General features: G+C 45.3%; 1 protein-coding gene across 1 annotated transcript in view; it reads right to left on the bottom strand.

Moving 5' to 3' along the window:
• The window catches only part of LOC133351240 (fibropellin-1-like), a 51,609-nt gene extending 30,981 nt beyond the window's left edge, over positions 1–20,628 (bottom strand). The window contains exons 1-8 of the mRNA XM_061566325.1: positions 20,613–20,628; positions 18,430–18,567; positions 13,974–14,096; positions 13,450–13,575; positions 12,447–12,560; positions 12,017–12,130; positions 3,866–3,976; positions 1,275–1,388 (exon numbers count right to left, since the gene is read on the bottom strand). Coding sequence (XP_061422309.1) covers positions 1,275–1,388; positions 3,866–3,976; positions 12,017–12,130; positions 12,447–12,560; positions 13,450–13,575; positions 13,974–14,096; positions 18,430–18,567; positions 20,613–20,628 — 856 coding nt within the window. The remainder of the gene's footprint in view (positions 1–1,274; positions 1,389–3,865; positions 3,977–12,016; positions 12,131–12,446; positions 12,561–13,449; positions 13,576–13,973; positions 14,097–18,429; positions 18,568–20,612) is intronic.
• Positions 20,629–21,957: the final 1,329 nt, after the last annotated feature.

Here is a 21,957-nt window from a genome sequence, read left to right as displayed (position 1 = left end):
GTAGCATGGTATATGTATGTTTACCAGTTGCACAGCGAAGACCAGTCCATCCACTCGGACAAAGGCACAAGTAACTATTGACATCATCCAGACATGCGCTATTGTGCTGACACTCGTTTCCAATGCAGTCATCGATATCTATGGAGAAATCACAAACATCATTCATGTAAATGTCACTTTAACAGTCCAAGATTTACACTATTGACAGCTACATTAATCATACATTGCAAATGAAACACAAGACGTTGAGAGGGACAAAAAAGTATTACATACGGACTCACGCAGAACATAATACAGATTTCATGGCAGGATAGGGTAAGTGACTTGCTAAGTTTAGAATCACATCACCGACGAATGCACCATGCATGCACACCCGAGCGGTGTCACTGCAATCCATACAGTGTCTACCGCCTCCCTGTATTTGTTAAAAGAACTTAGCATTCAACTTTCACATGTTTCAAAACTGTTGATGTTTCCTCCTGCCTTACGAAAGAAGAATAGGTTTGGAATACAATGCTAAGAAAGCCTAGCAGACATAGTCACGAAAAGGAGTATGTGATTCACTCAAATTCACACTCTTGCTGACACATTTGATACTCATAGAAATCAATTAAAAAAACTAGAAATGGCCCACATTGTATTTTGTAGGATGACAACTATGGTCAACTTCCAAATAACCCACATTGATTTTGGAATGAGAAATCAGATCAATGTTACAAGATTATTTTCATTGGCATTCATTTTAATTGGAAATCATACCCATGCGTGAGGATTTTTAGTACAGAATTCTACCCCTTAAACTAAAGTCACTCAAACGTAATAATTTACAATACATTCAAATACTTATGAGTTCTAATCCCAATCTTAATTTGGAGCAGTCAGGGATCGTCTTTTCTCGACCTTCCTCAACAACAGCGGTCAACCTAAACATGGGCTCCTTCATATGAATGTGGAAATTCTACCACTGGCTCAGCGTAACCAAAAGAGATCGCACAATTCTACGGAGTGTCTTCTTGGTTGGCACTGCATGTTCTTCACCATGGCATGATGTGTCCGATGTTTCGCTATACATGCTAGCAGCTTCTTAAGAGAACTGAATACACGTTGGACATCATGCCAAGCAACACAAAGTACAACTGGAAAATACAACAGAGGTATACCGCACAATCACAAAAGCTATGAAATAGTATGATATAAACAAAGCCTAATGCTCATCTGAGTTGAAAACTCTTACATTTGACTTAATACAAAAGAATGTGGGAAATGAGCCTTACTGTATTGGCAGTATTGCCCTTTGTATCCCAGCACACAGGAACAGTTGTATCCCTTCAGAATGTCAATGCAGGTTGCACCATTTTGGCACTGTGCATTCACGCAGTCGTCGATGTCTAAACAATATCACAAGGCAGCGGTTATACACACAAAAGGTTAATACACTTTTTAAATGCATTGCGAAGCAAACGAATTATTTAGTAGAACCACTTTCATACGCAAATTCACACACAACATTCACTTAACACTTAACTTTAGACATATTTACTTCTCTCTCAATGCCATGACGTATTTATCAGTTGAGTTTCAGTTTATATATGCGCTCTACTATTTTTGCACATGTGTCTCATTTGAAAATATAGTACAGTACATTATGTAATATGCGTTTTGAAGTGCTTCATCATGTTTATTATCTGAACACATATGCACAAAAACACACTCTTCACGTTCATGTATAAGGATGGACGACGCGGCACACGAGAGTCGGCGGCATGCGCACCACCACGTCCACGCCGCCGACTCTCGTGTGCCGCGTCGTCCATCCTTTTGGCCCCGCCCCCTCCCCCTCCCCGATGCGTTCTACGTGGCACTTCGTGCCGTCTTTGAGCCCCGCCCCCCTCCCTCCCGATACGTTCCATTCATTGGCTACCACATTCTGATGAGCTCCCCCCCCTCTCCTCCCCCCTCAAACTTGCTTTTAAGGGATTACATCTTGAATCTTTGCCTCACTTGATGCAGCAAATCTGGCTGTGACGGTCCCACCTGATGACGGAGACTTGTGTTGCCTCCGAAACGTCGTGATTTTTATTTTTATTTTATTTTACTTTATTAATTTCAATTTTTTACCTACGTGACTTTACCGAAAAAACCTAAGAATATGAATCCTTGCAGTCACGAAAGCTTCAAAGCTGAAAATGTGCCCGTTAAACTTCAGCTTAAAGGCATTCAAGTGGCACGACAATCAATAGTAAGGGGTAGAAGTAAACTACCTATTCCTGGGTTGCCATTCAGTTATCGTAGTAGTGCATCTGCCTGCTCACACCACAGGACGGTGTTTGGGAGCTTGTTATGAACGAAGCACACGTACTGAGCTAAAGACACTTTTTTTCTTCTTCTTGGTTCTTTCGGTAAAGTCATGTAGAAGGGAAGTAATAAAATAATATAAAAAACATAATAAAATAATTCTCACGACGTTTCGGCCACAATGCAAGCAGCCGTCCTCAGGTGAAGAATGAAACACCACCAAGCTTGGAGCGTATATTTAAGCTGGGTTGGAGGGGGGGAGGTGGGCAGAAGAGCGCCTTGACAAAAGAATTTGCATATCAATAGGAAATGCGTAGGAGGTGGGCGGGGGGTTTCAAAGTCATATTATGCCCGTGCATTATGCAGGATTAGCAGCATCAAAGGGAGGGGGATGGGGGTAGCATTAACAAAGGGAAGTAATGTTAATAGTATGTAGCTGCAGTTACTTAACAACCACGTAAAAAACTAAAGTATAAACTACATAGCATCATCAGGAGAGTGATGGAAGGAGACTTGCAGCGGAGCAAAGAATCCATTCCATGTGGAGAATACAAGATATATAGTCAATGCCAGTGAGTGGACTGTGGTCTGAAAGTCACCGTAAACGTGAACACAATCAGTTAAGCTCCGAAATGGTTTATTACGTCCTTCCTTTGATGCTGCTAATCCTGCATAATGCACGGGCATAATATGACTTTGAAACCCCCCACACACCTCCTACGCATTTCCCATAAATATGTAATGCGGGCGTGGACGACCTTCCGGAGGTGACGTCATGGGGGGAGGAGTTACGTCACGTGGGGGAGAGGGTTCAGGTCTATAAGGGGAGAAACCGGAAGCAGTAGGGGAGTGATCGGAGACTGGGAAAGTGTGAGGCCACGCAGGGCGGAGTGGGAAGAGAGAGAGTGGCGAGATCGCCACACACACAGACCCCGAGGATCGGCACCGTCGGCCAACGGTGACCGACCCCGGGGCTGGAGGAGCAGCGAGGAGACTGCAGAGAGAGCAGCGGGTCTGCAAGGGTGGAGTTGGGCAGCGGGGGTCTGCATGACGAGACAGCAGCGGGTCTGCAAGGAGGGAAGTGGGCTACGTGAGCGACAGCAGCCTGGGCTGCAGAGCGAAGAGTAAGGGGAGTGCCGTGAGGGAAAAGAGATCGAACCCAAATAAAGGACACAGGACAGAGAGAAGCGTCCGAGTCTTTTATTACAAATATGCTAAATTCCTCTTGATATGCAAATTCTTTGTCAAGGCGCTCTTCTGCCCACCTCCCCCCCTCCAACCCAGCTTAAATATACGCTCCAAGCTTGGTGGTGTTTCATTCTTCACCTGAGGACGGCTGCTTGCATTGTGGCCGAAACGTCGTGAGAATTATTTTATTATGTTTTTTTATATTATTTATTACTTCCCTTCTACATGACTTTACCGAAAGAACCAAGAAGATGAATCCCTGCAGTCACGAAAGCTTTAAATCGAGACACTTTTTTTGTATGCTCCATATGTATATGAGGGAATCTGAGATGTGATCGATCTAAAAGTTTTTCAGTGAAGACGAGCTTTGATCAGGACTCACTCGTAGTGCATGTGTTGCCCGACCACCCCTCGTCACATCTGCAGAAGAAGGCGTTGACCTGATCCACACAGGTGCCGTGGATGCACGGGTTGGAAGCACATTCATCCACAACTAAGGGAAGCAAATGGCAGTGTGAACACACAACTTGTGCAGTCTACACGATGGCACAGGGCCACATTGCACACTCCAGATAAACAACAATGAGACGCAAAATGTCATTCGTATTAACCACCGTTTCATGTCTGCTGAAAAGAAAAGATCTAAATAGGCAGTGTGAGGTTGTAGAATTGTATCTTACCTATAAACGTCACTTTTTGTCTGTCTGTCCATCTGTCTGTCTGTCCATCTGTCTGTCTGCGTACGCTCGCTTGCGAGGGATTTGGCAGGAGGCACGTCCCGTGCCCCGCGGTGAACATAGGCATTTCCGATTTTTCGTCAGTCGCCTTTAAATCGGTTCGCTTATCGATTTAGTGCGATGCCTCTTTATTTATTTATTTACTATTGCTGGCCGGCACGTGACGAAGCACACCGTTGCGCATGCGCGAGATGCCGACCAGGGCAGTTGCCCCTGGCAACGGGCAGCAACGCCGTCGCTGCGGGGTGGACGCCATTTTTAATTCCCGTTAAAAATATGCACACGCATTAACACGCGACGCTGAGATAAATTCATCAAAGTTTCACGTCCCCCCCACCCCAATGTGTGCACTTACTATTATAGGGTCGATAGATAATAAAATTATAGCGATTAGACAGTATTTTTGTAGCGCGGGGGGGTGGGGGGGTAGCGGCCCAGCCTCCAGCCTCGCCCAGGTGGGCAATCTCGGCGAGGCCGGAGGCTCTGCACGTTACTAGGCCTCGACACCCCACACTTGTCAGGCGAGGACTTGTGCTATAAACTCGATATACCCAGCGTTGCTCGGGGGAAAAATACATTTAAAATCTTCTGAAAATTTTAAAACATAACATACCAATGAAAATACAAATGTGTAATTAAAATTTTAAACCCGACCGAGCCAAGAATCGATTCTCTGAATCGCGCAAAGGAATCGAAGGTTGTAGACTCATTTAGAATCGGCCGATTCCCATTTACTATAAGTTGGTTATAGTCGATATGAATTGCTACGAACGGGAAATATCCGGCGTTGACCGGGGCAAAAATATAATTAAAAACTCCTGAAAAGATTAAAACATAACATACCAATGAAAATAAAACTCTGTCATTCAAAATGTAAACCCCCAACACGCCAGGAATCGATTCTTTGAATCGCGCCAAGGACTCATCGAAGGTGGTAGATTACTTTAAAATCGTCCTATTCCTGTTTTAAAATCTGCGTGTCGCCAAGTTTGCTTGACATTTCCAACAGACACACACATTCACACTTTAGCTTTTACATTTAACATACAAAACGCCAGCATGTACTGCTGTCATCATAGGTAAAAATATATACACCCTCACCACTCTCCCTCACCACTCACACCACTCACCATCACTCACCCTCACCACTCACACTCACCCTCACTACTCACCCTCACCACGACTACTCACCCTCACCACTCTCCCTCACCACTCACCCTCACTACTCACCACTCACCCTCACCACTCACGCTCACCATTCACCCTCACCACTCACCCCTCTCCCTCACCACTCTCCCTCACCACTCACCCCTCTCCCTCACCACTCACGCCTCTCCCTCACCACTCACGCTCACCACTCACCCTCACCACCCACCCCTCTCCCTCACCACTCACCATCACCACTCACCCCTCTCCCTAACCACTCACGCTCACCACTCACCCTCACCACTCACCCTCACCAATCATCCTCACTACACAACACTCACCCTCACCACTCACCCTCAACACTCACCACTCACTCTCACCACTCACGCTCACCCACTCAACCTCACCCCTCTCCCTCACCACTCACCCTCACCACTCACCCTCACCACTCACCCTCACCACTCACCCTCACCAATCACCCTCACCACTCTCCCTCACCAATCACCCTCACCAATCATCCTCACCACTCACCCTCACCACCACCACTCAACCTCAGCACTCACGCTCACTCTCACCACTCACCACTCACCCCTCACCACTCACCACTCACCCTCACCACTCACCCCTCTCCCTCACCACTCACCCTCACCACTCACCCTCACCAATCACCCTCACCGCTCATCATTCACCCTCACCACTCACCCTTACCACTCACCCTCACCACTCACCCTTCTCCCTCACAACTCACCCTAACCACTCACGCCTCTCCCTCACCAATCACCCTAACCACTCACCCCTCTCCCTCACCACTCACGCTCACCACTCACCCTCACCAATCATCCTCACTACTCACCACTCAACCTCACCACTCACCCTCACCACTCACCTTCACCACTCACCACTCATGCTCACCCTCACCACTCATCCCTCACTAATCACCACTCACAACCGCCACTCGCCCTCACCACTCACCCTCACCAATCACCACTCACCCTCACTGCTCACCCTCACCGCTCACCACTCACCATCACCACTCACCCTCACCACTCATCACTCACGCTCACCGTCACCACTCACCCCTCACTAAACACCACTCACAACCGCCACTCGCCATCACCACTCACACTCACTCACCCTCACCAATCATCCTCACTACTCACCACTCTTCCTCACCACTCACGCTCACCACTCACCCTCACCACTCTCCCTCACCAATCATCCTCACTACTCACGACTCACCCTCACCACTCACCCTCACCACTCCCCACTCACTCTCACCACTCACGCTCACCCCTCTCCCTCACCACTCACCCCTCTCCCTGACCACTCACGCTCACCACTGACCCTCACTACTCACCCTCACCAATCATCCTCACTACTCACCACTCTGCCTCACCACTCACCCTCACCACTCACCCTCACCACTCACCCTCACCACTCTTCCTCACAACTCACCCTCACCATTCACCCTCACCACTCACCACTCTTGCGCACCACTCGCCCTCACCAATCTCGCTCACCACTTACCCTCCCAACTCACCCTCACTACTCACTCTCACTACTCACCCTCACCACTCTCCCTCGGTTGTGAGTGGTGATTAGTGAGGGGTGAGTGGTGAGGGTGCGCGTGAGTGGTGAGTGGTGAGGGTGAGTGGTGAGGGTGAGTGGTGAGCGGTGAGCAGTGAGGGTGAGTGGTGATTGGTGAGGGTGTGATTGGTAAGGATGAGTAGTGAGTGGTCAGGGTGAGTGGTGAGGGTGATTGGTGAGCGGTGAGGGTGAGTGGTTGTTGTGAGGATGAGTGGTGAGGGTGAGTGGTGAGGGTGAGTGGCGGTTGTGAGTGGTGATGGGTGAGTGGTGAGCGGTGAGGGGTGAGTGGTGAGCGTGAGTGGTGAGGGTGAGTGGTGAGGGTGAGTGCTGAGTGGTGAGGGTGAGTGGCAGAGGTGTGGACTCGAGTCATGTGACTTGGACTCGAGTCAGACTCGAGTCATGAATTTGATGACTTCAGACTCGACTTGGACTTGCATAACAATGACTTTGTCCCACCTCTGGCTGAGTGGTGAGGGTGAGTGGTGAGAGAGTGGTTAGTGGTTAGGGTGAGTGGTGAGGGTGAGTGGTGAGAGTTAGTGGAGAGTGGTGAGGGTGAGTGGTGAGTGGTGATTGGTCAGTAGTGATTGGTGAGGATGAGTGGTGAGTAGTGAGGGTGAGGTTGAGTGGTGAGGGTGAGTGGTGAGGGTGAGTGGTGAGGCTGAATGGTGAATGGTGAGAGTGAGTGGTGAGGGAGAGTGGGGAGTAGTGAGGGTGAGTGGTTAGGGAGAAGGTCAGTGGTGAGTGGTGAGGATGAGTGGTGAGGGTGAGTGGTGAGGGTGAGTGGTGAGGGTCAGTGGCAGTTGTGAGTGGTGGTTAGTGAGGTGTGAATGGTGAGGGTGAGCGTGAGTGGTGAGTGGTGAGGGTGAGCAGTGAGGGTAAGTGGTGATTGGTGAGGGTGTGATTGGTGAGGATGAGTGGTGAGGGTGAGTGGTGAGGGTGAGTGGTGAGCGGTGAGGGTTAGTGGTTGTTGTGAAGGTGAGTGGTGAGGGTGAGTGGCGGTTGTCAGTGGTGATGGGTGAGTGGTGAGCGGTGAGGGGTGAGTGGTGAGTGGTGAGCGTGAGTGGTGAGGGTGAGTGGTGTGGGTGAGTGGTGAGTGCTGAGTGGTGAGGGTGAGTGGTAAGGGTGAGTGGTGAGAGAGCGGTTAGTTTTGAGAGTGAGTGGTGAGGGTGAGTGGTGAGGTTGAGTGGTGAGGGTTAGTGGAGAGTGGTGAGTGGTGATTGGTCAGTGGTGATTGGCCAGGATGAATGGTGAGTAGTGAGGGTAAGGTTGAGTGGTGAGGGTGAGTGGGGAGGGTGAGTGGTGGTTGTGACGGTGAGTGGTGAGGGTGAGTGGTGAGGCTGAATGGTGAGGGTGAATGGTGAGAGTGAGTGGTGAGGGTGAGTGGTGAGGGTGAGTGGTGGTTGTGACGGTGAGTGGTGAGTGGTGAGGGTGAGTGGTGAGGCTGAATGGTGAGGGTGAATGGTGAGAGTGAGTGGTGAGGGAGAGTGGTGAGGGAGAGTGGTGAGGGAGAGTGGTGAGGGAGAGTGGTGAGGGTTAGTGGTGAGAGTGAGTGGTGAGGGTGTGTGGTGATTGGTGAGCAGTGAGGGTAAGTGGTGATTGGTGAGGGTGTGATTGGTGAGGGTGAGGGAGATTGGTGAGGGAGATTGGTGAGTGGTGAGTTGTGAGGGTGAATGGTGAGGGTGAGTAGTGAGTGAGAGTGGTGAGTGGTGAGGATGAGTGGTGAGGGTGAGTTGTGAGTGGTGAATGGTGTGGGTGAATGATGAGTACAGTCAATATGCACTGCTGTAATCATAGCAGGTACCACCACCACAATATGTACTGCTCTCATTAGAGAAGGTACCACCACCACCACAGTATGTACTGCTGTCATCATAGCAGGTACCACCACAGAATGTACTGCTGTCGTCATAGCAGGTGCCACCACACTCGGTATGTTCTGCTGTTTTCATACCAGGTACCACCACCACAATATGTACTCCTCTCATCATAGCAGATACCACCACAGCATAATCAACGATTTTTGGGTTTAGATCGCGTTTATTTATAAATGTGTCGTAACCCTCCACCACCCGACACGGCCAATCAGTAAAAATGTGTCACGTTGACAAAGACAAATAGTTCACTGCTTTAGCCCAAAGCAGTGAACTATTTGTCTTTGTCAACGTGACACATTTTTACTGATTGGCCGTGTCGGGTGGTGGAGGGTTACGACACATTTATAAATAAACGCGATCTAAACCCAAAAATCGTTGATTATGAATAACATTGGTCGCGAAAGCCTACGTGTTAAACTGACCACCACAGCAGTATGCACTGCTGTAATCATAGCAGGTTCCACCACAATATGCACTGCTGTCATCATAACAGGTACCAACACAGCAGTATGCACTGCTGTAATCATAGCAGGTACCAACACAGCAGTATGCACTGCTGTAATCATAGCAGGTACCACCAGTCAGTATGCACTGTTGTAGTGATAGCAGGTACCACCTCAGTCGGTATGCACTTCTGTCATTATAGCAGGTACCATCAGTCAGTATGCACTGCTGTTATCATTGCAGGTACCACCACAGCAATATGCACTGCTGTAATCATACCAGGTACCACCACAATATGCACTGCTGTAGTCATAGCAGGTACCACCACAGTCGGCATGCACTGCTGTTATAGCAGGTCCCACCATCACCAGTGAGTGGTTAGTGGTGAGTGTTGGTGTTGAAGGTGAGTGGTGAGGGTGAGTGGTGAAGATGAGTGGTTAGGTTGAGTGGTGAATAGTAAGGGTGAGTGGTGAGGGTGAGGGTTAGTGGTGAGGGTGAGTGGTGAGGATGGTGCGGGTGAGTGGTGAGGGTGGTGCGGGTGAGTGGTGAGGTTGAGTGGTGAGCGTGAGTGGTGAGGGTGTGTGGTGATGGTGAGTGGGGAGGGTGAGTGCTGTGGGTGTGGTGAGAGTGAGTGGTGAGGGTGAGTGGTTAGGATTTGTGGTGATGGTGAGTGGTGAGGGTGAGTGGTGACGGTGAGTGTTGATGTTGAGGGTGAGTGGTGAGGGTTAGTGGTGAGGGTGCGTGGTGAGCATAAGGGGTGATGGTGAGTAGTGAGGGTGAGTGGTTAGGGGTGAGTAGTGAGGGTGAGTGGTGAGGGTGAGGGTGAGTGGTGAGGGTAAGGGTGAGTGGTGAGTGGTCAATGATGAGGTTGAGTGGTGAGTAGGAATGGTGAGTGGTGAGGGTGAGTGGTGAGTGGGGAGGGTGAGTGGTCAGGGGTGAGGGTTAGTGGTGAGGGTGAGTGGTGGTGGTGGTTAGTGAGGGTGAGGGGTGAGGGTGAGTGGTGAGCGTGAGTGGTGAATGGTGAGGGTGAGTGGTGAGGGTTAGTGGTGAGGGGTGAGTGGTGAGGGTGAGTGGTGGTGGTGGTGAGGGTGAGTGGTGAGGGTGAGTGGTGAGGGTGAGTGGTGAGCATGAGTGGTGAATGGTGAGGGTGAGTGGTGAGGGTGAGTGGTGATGGTGAGTGGTGAGGGGTGAGTGGTGAGTGGTAAGGGTGAGTGGTGAGGGTGAGTGGTGAGGACGAGTGGTGAGGTTGAGTGGTGAGTGGTAAGGGTGAGTGGTGAGGGTGAGGGTTAGTGGTGAGGGTGAGTGGTAAGGGTGAGTGGTGAGGGTTAGTGGTGAGGGTGAGTGGTTAGGGTTTGTGGTGATGGTGAGTGGTGAGGGTGAGTGGTGAGGGTAAGTGGTGATGGTGAGTGGAGAGGGTGAGTGGTGAGCGTGAGTGGTGAGCGTGAATGGTGAGGGTGAGTGGTGGTGGTGAGTGGTAAGCGTGAGTGGTCAGGGAGAGGGTGAGTGGTGAGGGTGATTAGTGAGGGTGAGTGGTGAGGGTGAGTGGAGAGGGTGAGTGGTGAGCGTGAGTGGTGAGCGTGAATGGTGAGGGTGAGTGGTGGTGGTGAGGGTGAGTGGTGAGGATGAGTGGTGAGCGTGAGTGGTGAGTATTGTCAAAGCCCACCGGGCTTTGACAATACCTTAGTATCTGTGTATATATGTAAAGTTTTTAAGAAATATATTTTTCACCCGGGCAACGCCGGGTACTTCCGCTAGTTTAATATATACGTTTTATTTGTGAAGTTTATAGGTGTTAAAGCATCAATGTGCAGACATTGGTGCTACATCTACATTTCCCATATAGAAAATGTGTTTTTGCTATCGTGAACCGAGTACACAAAGAAATACAATATTTAAAAATACTTTTTAAAAAAACACGCTTTAATAAAATGCACTGTCCGAGCTGCCCCTCCCCTGCCCCCATCGCCCCTCCCCTCCTTCCACATCCCCCGCCCCTCGGCGTGGCTCCCCGAGGCTTGCCGTGACGTAAGGGACTGTGGTGATTTACAGGCAACGTGAGTTGAGCGTGGACAATTAGAGCCGTAAAAAAGATTGTTTAAAATATATATTTTAAAATTTCAATGATAGAATATATTATTGTCATCCGTATGACATACCTATACCAAGTTTGCAGTCGATACGACATTGGGAAGACGGTTGAAATTGAGGTACAAAATTTGAGGATACAACAGACAGAGTGAGTTAAATAAAAAAGCGTGTAAAATGTTAAAAAATATATATTTTAAAATTTTAATGATAGAATATAGTCTTGTCATCAGTATGACATAAGCATACCAAGTTTGCAGTCGATATCACATTGGGAAGTGGGTAAAATTGAGTTAGAATATTTTTTGAGGTTACGACAACAGACGGAGTGAGTTAAATAAAAGCGTGTAATAATAATAAAAAGAGAAATGTTTGTTAGTATTCATGGACTTTTGAATGCGTTTAAGTATTTGCATTTATAGGGCACTCAAAGTGCTCTCCATCGTATCTCATCTCAACCATTTTGATACCCTGCTGCAGTTTGGCTAAGGATTCTCCCCAGTGGCAGCTGTCCCTGTGCGGCACTCAGCGCACGCAACACTGGCCTGCATGTGGGCTTTCATCTGCCAGTAGGGGCCAACGTTGCTATCTGGTTATTCCCAATTCAGTGATTTTGCGAGTAATTTATCAAAACTAGACAACGGATGTGTATCAGCTTACGCAGTGTACAGAGGGTCCCACTCCAACCGGGTGCACATCTGCAAGAGAAGGAGCCCGGTGTGTTGACACAGGTTCCTCCATGGGAGCATGGTCTAGAGGCACATTCATTTACATCTGCAAAAACACACACAAACACGAAAGGTCATGAAAATGTACCCATCGATGTAAAACGTCCGGTTAACTTTTTTTTACAAAAATACATTTTGATTAAGACATTTCTGCTAAATGGTGTTATACTAAATTAACATAGCGTACATGTAAGCATGTTTTTCCCCAAACTGACATCACGTTGAATATGTAGTAGTAATATCACCAAGCTTATTGTTGCCTCTATAAGTATGGTGTTTCCATTATAAGTTCATAAACTACATCCACATGCTCAGAAGCATTTATCCCACAAACATTGATGTAATTAAAATGTTCCACTCACCTTCATCACAGTAGACACCGGTCCACCCACTGGTACAATGGCAGGAGAATTTATTTACCATGTTTTGACAGGTGCCAGAATTTGTGCAAGGATTACTCTGGCACTCATCAACATCTGTGGGGAACAAAAGAAAACATAAAAATGAAGTAAAGCCTTTGAGTAGCACACAGCTCATTCTAATAATGATTTACTCGTTCATCCACGAGGCCCCCCCCAACCCCCCTAAGAACTCTTTTTTTCCACGAAGGTTCTCCATTGGGATTTTTTTAAAACTGATGTTTTCAGGCAATTACTGAGTGTCTATACAAGTAGGAGAACAAACCACTGTAGCACCCAGCGATAAAGCGCACGTGTAAAGGGGGCAAGACTCTTATCCCCGAAAGGAATCAAAACGTATGATAGCTATTATTGGACTCGGTGTTCTTCCTTCTCCTGGCGAGCCTAGGGTATGGCACCTTAATGCCCACGGGAAGGGAGCTTCAAAATATTTGTGCGTACCACCAACTCTCACCTCCACCATCCTGGATTACAGGTGTGCAAAGCAACCATCGCCCAGCATTAAGTTGTAACAGGTATGTTACGATTATTAATAGTAAAATGGTACACATGTGTATCATGTAAAATGTAATGGCTCAGTCCAACTTATTTCTTTCAACTCAATTTTGCTGTACCAATGCAATTAATATCCTTAACAACACATCCCCCAAACCGCACTAACGAAGTATGGTAAAACAAAAACCTATGACCAAGATGATGTGGGGAATTAACAACGTCAAGTTCACTCATTTCGTGTCTATGTTATTGTATTGTGCGGTTCTGTTTGAGTACACCCCTCCTTTCCCTCTTCTTTCGCTCCCGTAAAAATTCCTGATCGTTGCCCCTACGTGAGTAGGGGGACAGTGAGCCCAATCACTCTTCCCTCGATCATGCTTTGTTTGTTTAAAGAAAAAACACAAGGGCTGTGGAACTGGGAAAAATCTCCATAGTGACGGTTTTCACGTACCAATGCATCTGTTAGCAACAACGAGATCCTGCGTGAACCCAGGAGAACAGGAGCACTTGTAGCTTCCGATGGTGTTAGAGCATTCTTGCTCACACGGTTTAGGCTGTTCTTCACATTCATTCAAATCTGTATCGTTCAAGAGCACCGCATGCAGTCATCAGGCAATTGAGCTTAACACAGTATTGGCAATGTATCATGACAATTATTGCATTGCTTGCAACTAACAGCTATTCATTTAAATATGTATCATTCAGTAGCATTGCATGTAGTTATCAGGCAATTGAGCTTAAACAACACAGTATTGGCAATGTATCATAATAATTCTTATATAACTAGCTAAGCAGCAGGTCTAGAGGTATGTTTGAGGGTACGTACAGATTAGAAACATAATATTTTAAAACAATGTTTAATCTTAAATGCTTTAAATAAACACACAGTATTACTGACATCTCCTCTAACGAATGGATACTAGGTGGGAGAAAGCATAAAAATACAACAGATTGATCGTGCAAATCCAGTTTTACCTAAGCAGTTTTGCTTGCTTTTATCAAGGACGTAACCAATGTTACAGGAGCAGGTTGGTCTCTTTGTGTTGGGATCAATAAAGCACCTTCCATTGGTACAGGCCAGTGTGCAGCTCACAATAGCTGAAAAATAACATACAACATATATAGCGCATTAACCTCCATACGGTATTGCAGTGTAATTGTTCACAATTCAAATCGTAACGTGTGTAATGAAACAGTACAGAAATGCATACACAATGACTCAATATTTTTACAAGCAAATTTAATGTTTTTTTTTATATTTGACTGTAAATATATTTAGTATGTTGTAAAAAAATAATATATGTTTGTATGTACGTGCTTATACATTCAGTAAACGTATTAAACAGCTAACATGTGATGTTTGGGTGTAACGAGATGGCCAAAATAGATGAATGTGAAATTTAATGTTTAGATTACATTTTTGATGCAGGGCAATACTATATTGTACTCTAAATAATGACATTGATTTCCTTTATTCACACGATTAAAATGATACAGTGAAGTCATTTTCTAAATATTTAGTTATCATTTCCAATTCCTATTCTGTATGAGCCGTGTCCTTTCTCAAAGACTTTGGCGATCATGGCCTTCTTCAATTTGGCTCTGTCCATGATATAATACTTCACTCCCAGTTGCATCCAATTGGTCAAATTGCTTATGCACTGCTGACCATTGCCTAGATTTACGATTCAAATATGTACTTATAAAGGTTGAAAATATGAGCTATATGTAAGACTTTGGGTCAGTCACAGCATATATGGCAGCATTTGTATTCACATCTCTGAGGTACAGAATTAATATACATTGCCGTTCTTGTATTTGTTAATATTTCTATATTAAATTAAATCTGAATTAAACACACAGCAAACACTTATTAAGAACCAGTCTAGGACACAGGAAGTGTGGCCAGCATCACACCTCACCAGCTTTGTCTCCCTGATGCTGGTGTGTGCTCACCTGTGATTAATCACACGTATGACACGTATAATTTGAGCACTCTGCTAATATCTACGGGTAACCAGTTGCGTTTTTAAAATTATTGTTTAAGTTAATGCAGTGGTGATCAAGGATTGGGACCCTAGCCCCCGAAGTGCACAGTTTAGATTTGGGTGGATTAAGTGCCCTTTCAGCCGTGTGTTGTTACATTAGCTCCAATAATAATAATAATGTCTAACTACTCTTAGGTTTTTTTCGGTAAAGTCACGTAGGTAAAAAATAATAAAATTAAAATTAATAAAATTAATAATAAATCACGACATTTCGGAAGCAACACAAGTCTCCGTCATCAGGTAGGACCGTCACAGCTAGATTTACTGTATCAAGTGAGGCAAAAAATTCCAAGATATAAGGTCTTAAATACAATTTAAGGGGGGAGGAGGGGGGAGGGGCTTATCTGAGTGTGGTAGCCAATGAATGGAACGTATTGGGGGGGCGGGGCTAAAAGAGAACAACAAGTGCACATGCTAGAGGTGCACATGCTAAATTATTGCAGTCACGAAAGCTTCAAATCTAGAAATAATGTCTAACTGTTCAATTTGCGTCAATCGACTGACAGGCGCTCGGTGGAGTCGCCTCGCGTTTTACGTAACGTGGGGTTGAAATGGCGCGTTCCGATTAACTCGCACTTATTTTTGTTGCACATGCGCGCACTATGAATGGAAATAACGAGCGCTTATTTTTGTTGCACATGCGCACACTATGATGGAAATAACGAGCGCTTATTTTTGTTGTACATGCGCGCATTATGATGGAAATAACGAGCGCTTATTTTTGTTGCACATGCGCGCACTATGAATGGAAATAACGAGCGCTTATTTTTGTTGCACATGCGCACACTATGATGGAAATAACGAGCGCTTATTTTTGTTGTACATGCGCGCATTATGATGGAAATAACGAGCGCTTATTTTTGTTGCACATGCGCGCACTATGAATGGAAATAACGAGCGCTTATTTTTGTTGTACATGCGCACACTATGATGGAAATAACGAGCGCTTATTTTTGTTGTACATGCGCGCACTATGAATGGAAATAACGAGCGCTTATTTTTGTTGTACATGCGCGCACTATGAATGGAAATAACGAGCGCTTATTTTTGTTGTACATGCGCGCACTATGAATGGAAATAACGAGCGCTTATTTTTGTTGTACATGCGCGCATTATGATGGAAATAACGAGCGCTTATTTTTGTTGTACATGCGCGCACTATGAATGGAAATAACGAGCGCGTTTGGGACGCGACGCAGACGGAGCGCGCCTTGCGGAGCTGATCGCGAGTCGAGAGGCAAAGTTGAGTGGCTTTGATGCCTCGAAGTGCCGCAGCATCAGCAGCAAGCAAGCGGCAAGCAGTACTGACAACCACCACACGTGGGGGCAGCATCAGTCAGCCATCTCCTCCACTCCTCCCCTTCCACCACTTAGTATTTGCGCGGAAAATCGGCTTCGCGGCGAGTTATTTAATCAGTATTACGAGTGTTAATAAACGTGTTTACTTTGAGCAATACAACTCGAATCAATAGCTATAACGGAGTTGGAAGATGATGAGTGCGTTTTGGTTTTGAAAAACGGAATTCGTTTTTGCAATTGCAAACACTTGGTGGTAGTGGTGTTGTTGCGATGTAGAGCTGTACATTGGAAAGGCGCACGATGGCTGATCAGAGCTTGGTTTCAACATTGAGCGAGCTAATGGGGCTGAGCAGAACATGCGCTATGGCAGCGGTGAGATTAATATGAGAAACAATAACTGATTTTGATGTTTTGTCAGTTAGATATGATTTATCTCATTGACGTTGTTCATAGAATTCGATGTTAAACGAAACGTGTAAGTATTATGATGAACTCGGACGTTTATGAGGGACATTATTAATGTTTCGGGCAGATGTTTGTATGTTAAATGTTCCTATGTTAAATGTTCCTAGATATCATCGGCTATTGTCACAATTGAGATTTGGGCGAATTTCGTGATGAGAAATTGAACTGCGATATTTCGACGCGGGGGGGGGGGAGTGTTTCTTCTGATCGTTATTGGGCGATTGAGTACAGGAGGAGAGGGGACAGGGGCTGGACCGGCTCTACTAATTTTTATACAAATATTTATTTTAAAGGCTACGTTGACTTTGGGGAGGCCTGGGTCAAATTTGGATATCGCCAGCCGTCGACGTGCATTGCCAGGAATTTAAATCGACATTTGCCACTATTGCAACCAATCACCACTCTACACATTGTATGTATGTAGTGCCTGAAATATGCGCCACGCGCGGGAGTCGGGGGCACGTGTGCGCAGAGTACAGTGGGAGCATACGAGGTCGAGGTTGTTTTTGTCGTCTCGATGCAAGGACGAGGCCAGAGACGGGTAGGGGGCAATTAAAGACACAGGACGCTGATTGGCTGGGATTTGTTATTGTCTAAATGCGACGCCACGCTGTCTGAGGACAGTAACAGGTGGTAGAGGGCGATTAAGGATGCAGGGCGCTGATTGGCCGGGAGGTTGTTGTCGTCGCTAAGTGGCGCCGCGTTGTCTGGAACACGTGGCGGGTGCCAGCGGGGGCTGGGGGTGAGGGGCGTCGCGGGGGACGCCACCTGATTAATTAGAGAATAATTGGCTTGGGCATGAAGAGAGCGGGTTTTGAAGGAGACGGGAGTTCGTGCCTGGGAGCAGAAGAAGAATGTTGGAGCGGAAACAGCGGAGCCAGAAGCAGTGGAGAAGTATAGGGTAGCAGTGGAGAAGTATAGTGTAGCAGTGGAGAAGTATAGGGTAGCAGTGGAGAAGTATAGGGTAGCAGTGGCGAAGTATAGGGTAGCAGTGGAAAAGTATAGGGTAGCAGTGTGACGGCGAAGCTGATAAAGAGCGGCTGAACTGTGACTGAGAGAGTGGAGAGGAGAGTCGACAGAATGAGAGACGCGGAGCGAGCGAGACCGGCGGAACGCGGCGGCGAGCGAGCGGAGAACGCGCTGAAGGAATGTTGATCGGTATTAGCGGAATAAAGTGAGGAAGAAATGCAAGAAGCTGTCATGTCGAGTTCAGCACTACATGTATACACACACCATCATTACTTTTACTTCCAAAACATGTAAATGTTTCCCTTTACTGTATTTTTCTACGTTAACATTTATTGGAGCGGAAGAAGACTACATTAAAATGTTTAATACTGTCACGTAGAATATTAAGCTTTGCTTTTATGCGATTTGCAAGTTACAGGCAACACAATCCTACAGAAATGTTAAACATTACAGTTTGATGTGCGTACTAAATGTTTAACATATCGTATAGTGTACTCATTGTGGTAGCACCAACAAGAATAAATACAGTAAAAATACCCACGGCAATGGAAAATAGGGTCCCGATTACACCAGAAGATGCGTGTCTCAATCAAGTGCACTGTGAAACAACCTGGACACATCCGCAGAAAAAATTATGTGTCGTTACTCACGCTGACAACTTATGCCATCTTGCTGCATCTTGAAGCCACCGAAGCAGCTGCAGTTGTAGCCCTGGCTGTTCTCAAAGAGGTTCAGCTCATTGCATACCTGAGCGCATTTGTTGTTCCCATCACTGCACTCGTCAACGTCTATAAAGTGAACGAGAAGCGAAATTAAGACGATGCTGAAAAGGACAAATTAACGCAATTGTATATACATAAAAATATAACTATCTCGGCACACGCTGGATATCTAAAAATATAAACAGCTGCACACAGTATATCCTCTTATCTGCAGTGATGTTGTTGGGGAGATTGAATTTTGTGGTTGCGATTAACCACACATTTACTTAACGTATACATTTTACAATAGGAAACCATAGGGCCATGGATAATAGGTTTCCACAAATCCTACAGCTTGTGGATAATAAGAGTCGTGGATAATCGGGTTACAGATCATACGAATTATACTTTAATTAACACAGTCATCCATTTATAGATACCCAACTGATGATATCTGACTCCATATACGTGACTGTAATGTTGATAACAGGACACGCTAAATGTTAATGAAACAGTGTAAATCTACAGAAGTGTGTGTACTGACGGCATTTTTGGGTATAAATGATCAACAAGTGCAGCAGAACACCAATAATTCCAAATGTAATATTCTACGAATCCTTGTAATTCGTGGATAATTATAATTGTTGGTTCGCGATGCCCTCCGGTAATTCCACGGCAAACCGCGGTGGATTCAAAATGCTTCACGAAAATGGAAATCACAATCCGTGCAAGCAGGTGGGGAGAACGTGGGGACTGCTCTGTCGAGGTTTGTTGAGTAACAAAACGATACGCGTTGATAACGGATTTGCACAATTTGGGTTTGAGAAGAAACGAAACCACTCGCGGATGAATTTAGGCACTGTTCCCCTGTCATGAGCACATTTTTCACGGATTAATGGAATATTTCATCCTTTTATCTGCATCACAAAACCGCGTGGGCGCAAAAGAACACATTGCACGGATTGTTTGGTCAAACCTGCGCGGTGTGCTGCTGATTACATGATTTATGACATAGCCTCTCAAATCAACACGAATTATTGGATTTCTGCTGTGCTGTATATGTGCAAACGAATTGCTGTAAGCATTGTGAAAGCAACCTCAGTTACTACTAAAAGGCTACAGAGATAAGTTACCTGTTCTTTGCGTCACAGATACCCCATCATTGGAGTTATTCCCATGATCGATGGTTTTCACGTTGATGACATAGAGGACACCTGCTCTCAAATGATCAAACTTGGCGATGAGTAACCCATTTGGACTGATGGAAAGGGCAGAAACGTTTGCCGGAGAGATGAGCACCGCATATTGTGCCACGTCGCCCTGAGCGCTCGTCCAGACAATTTCCAAGGACTTGTTGGTCACTCCTTGACTGGTGAAGGTCAAATTCCTTGCATTCCCTGGAACTGATGAGTACAAAACGATTTAGTATGGCGTTAACTATGGACAGGAAATTCAAACATTTGTGCCCTTCAAACCAGCATCCGGTTTGATAATAAGACACACGTCCCGATGTGTGTTGAACTTCTTTCGCACCCTACGTAGCCAACCATGTTAATCGGTTGTGCACGTTGGTAGAAGCTATACATTAAAAACTGGAATGTCACTGCCTTAATTTGTTGCTGTTGCGTGTTGTGGTTGTTTTTAACACACGCCAACACGTGTTAAATTGTAATAACTCCAACAGGGGGGAAATATCACAATAGATGATATACCCTTATACAGTAAATGAATAAGCACTCGTGTTCATGAAATGATTTCATCACTCCATCTCCACTGTTTTTTCCTTGTGGTGTGCATTGCTCTCTTTTGGCTGGCGCTCCGTCACTAGTTTTGTGAATCGGCCATGCATGCTCACTTTATTCAACGGTTTTATTTAACTTCACTTGTGTTTGTTGTGGTCAAATTTTGTAATCAAAAGTTAGTCTACTTCCTGCTGTCCAATCAATTCAAAATTTTGCACACGTACTCAGCTCCGGTGACAATGCACGCCTATGTGAAAATCGGCATGAATTCATCAACGAATTGTCTCCTTTCAAGCAATAACAATTTTTGTATGGACGGCAAATTAATTATATATTTTTGTGAAGGTCAAAAAAACGCCGCGGTCCCTAAACTGTGGAATCTACTCGCACAAAACGCAGGCGCCATTGACGTATTGTACTTCTCGACCGTGAGTTAAACGAAGTTGTTAATAAAAGCGTTGTTTAAAAATAAGTTTTTAAAGGAGTGTATCTTCAGTTAATCTGCTGTGTTTTCCTTTAGGAGGTGTTTTTTGGGTTAGATCGCGTAAATATAAATGTGTCGTTTAACCGACACCACCCGACACAGCCATTTAGTAAGGTTTGTCACGTAAACAAAACGTGGCAATTAGTTACTACTTCAGCACATCGGTGTGTTGGAGAGTAAACCCCATTGATATTTACGTGATCTAACACAAAACACTTGTTTTATGTATAATATTGGTCGCGAAAGTGTACGTATTAAACGGGTTTGTGTTTGTTCCCTCATCCAAATGTGCCCTCCCGTGACGGTTTCAGTCTGTGAACATATCCCTATGCTTACCCGTCCATACATCAAAGATAGCAGCAACACATGGAACGCTTTTTTTTGTTATACATCTATATCTCCATTTATCAAGTTAAAATTCACAAGAATTGCTCTATTCTGATGTCTTTCATTCATCGTTTTAATCCTGATCCACTTGTAATGATTACCCTGGATATATACAACACAAAACAACACAAAAACGTGCACTGTGCATACAAAATGTCTTCGGGCCTTAAGCATTATGCAAACCCGCCAGTTCCTGAAGAACTGCAATGTGGCCATCTTGCATTAAGTTGAGCTAATTTGTCTAATCAACAGACAGAGAATGGTAGACCAAGTTTGTCATTATTGACTCAGAAGAATATTACACAGTAACCTAATTAATGCTCATTGCTGGCAGGTCTACTTCTGGAAAGCTCACATTCGTTGGCTATTCAGTCCCCACTTCTACACTCTGGGGATACCCATACGATTACCTCATAGAAAACAATAAATTCAACTCTGTAAATGACGAGTAATTTACAAATTTGCTTTTAAATTGTCTCTCCAATAATTGTATTTTGTTTTGGACACGTATATGTGAGTTTTCCTGACGTTTGTTATGAGTATAACTTGTGGCATTCTGCAAGTGAAAGTTTCTTGTAATTTTCATTGGTATTTATAATGCCTATGTTAGAACATCTAATATCGTTAATACAGGAAGTACTTCCTTTATTAAGCACGTTCACAAACATATCTTAGGTGCTATGTAAAGAATATAATTCTTTCATCGCCTTGAGAAGCAGCATTGTACAATTCATGATTGAAATACAGTATATAACATTTATGGTATTATATATGAAGGATGATCATCATGTAAGTGATCTACTGTGATCTACAGTAAAAAAAAAATCATACACATTACGTTGATTTTTCAAATACGTATTCTTC

This window comes from Lethenteron reissneri, chromosome 36 (genome assembly GCF_015708825.2).
Source record: "Lethenteron reissneri isolate LAM-NWPU_2019-01 chromosome 36, ASM1570882v1, whole genome shotgun sequence".
Lineage (NCBI taxonomy): Eukaryota > Metazoa > Chordata > Hyperoartia > Petromyzontiformes > Petromyzontidae > Lethenteron > Lethenteron reissneri.
The sequence above is the reverse complement of the archived record's forward strand: the minus strand, read 5'-3'. Positions and strand labels throughout refer to the sequence as shown.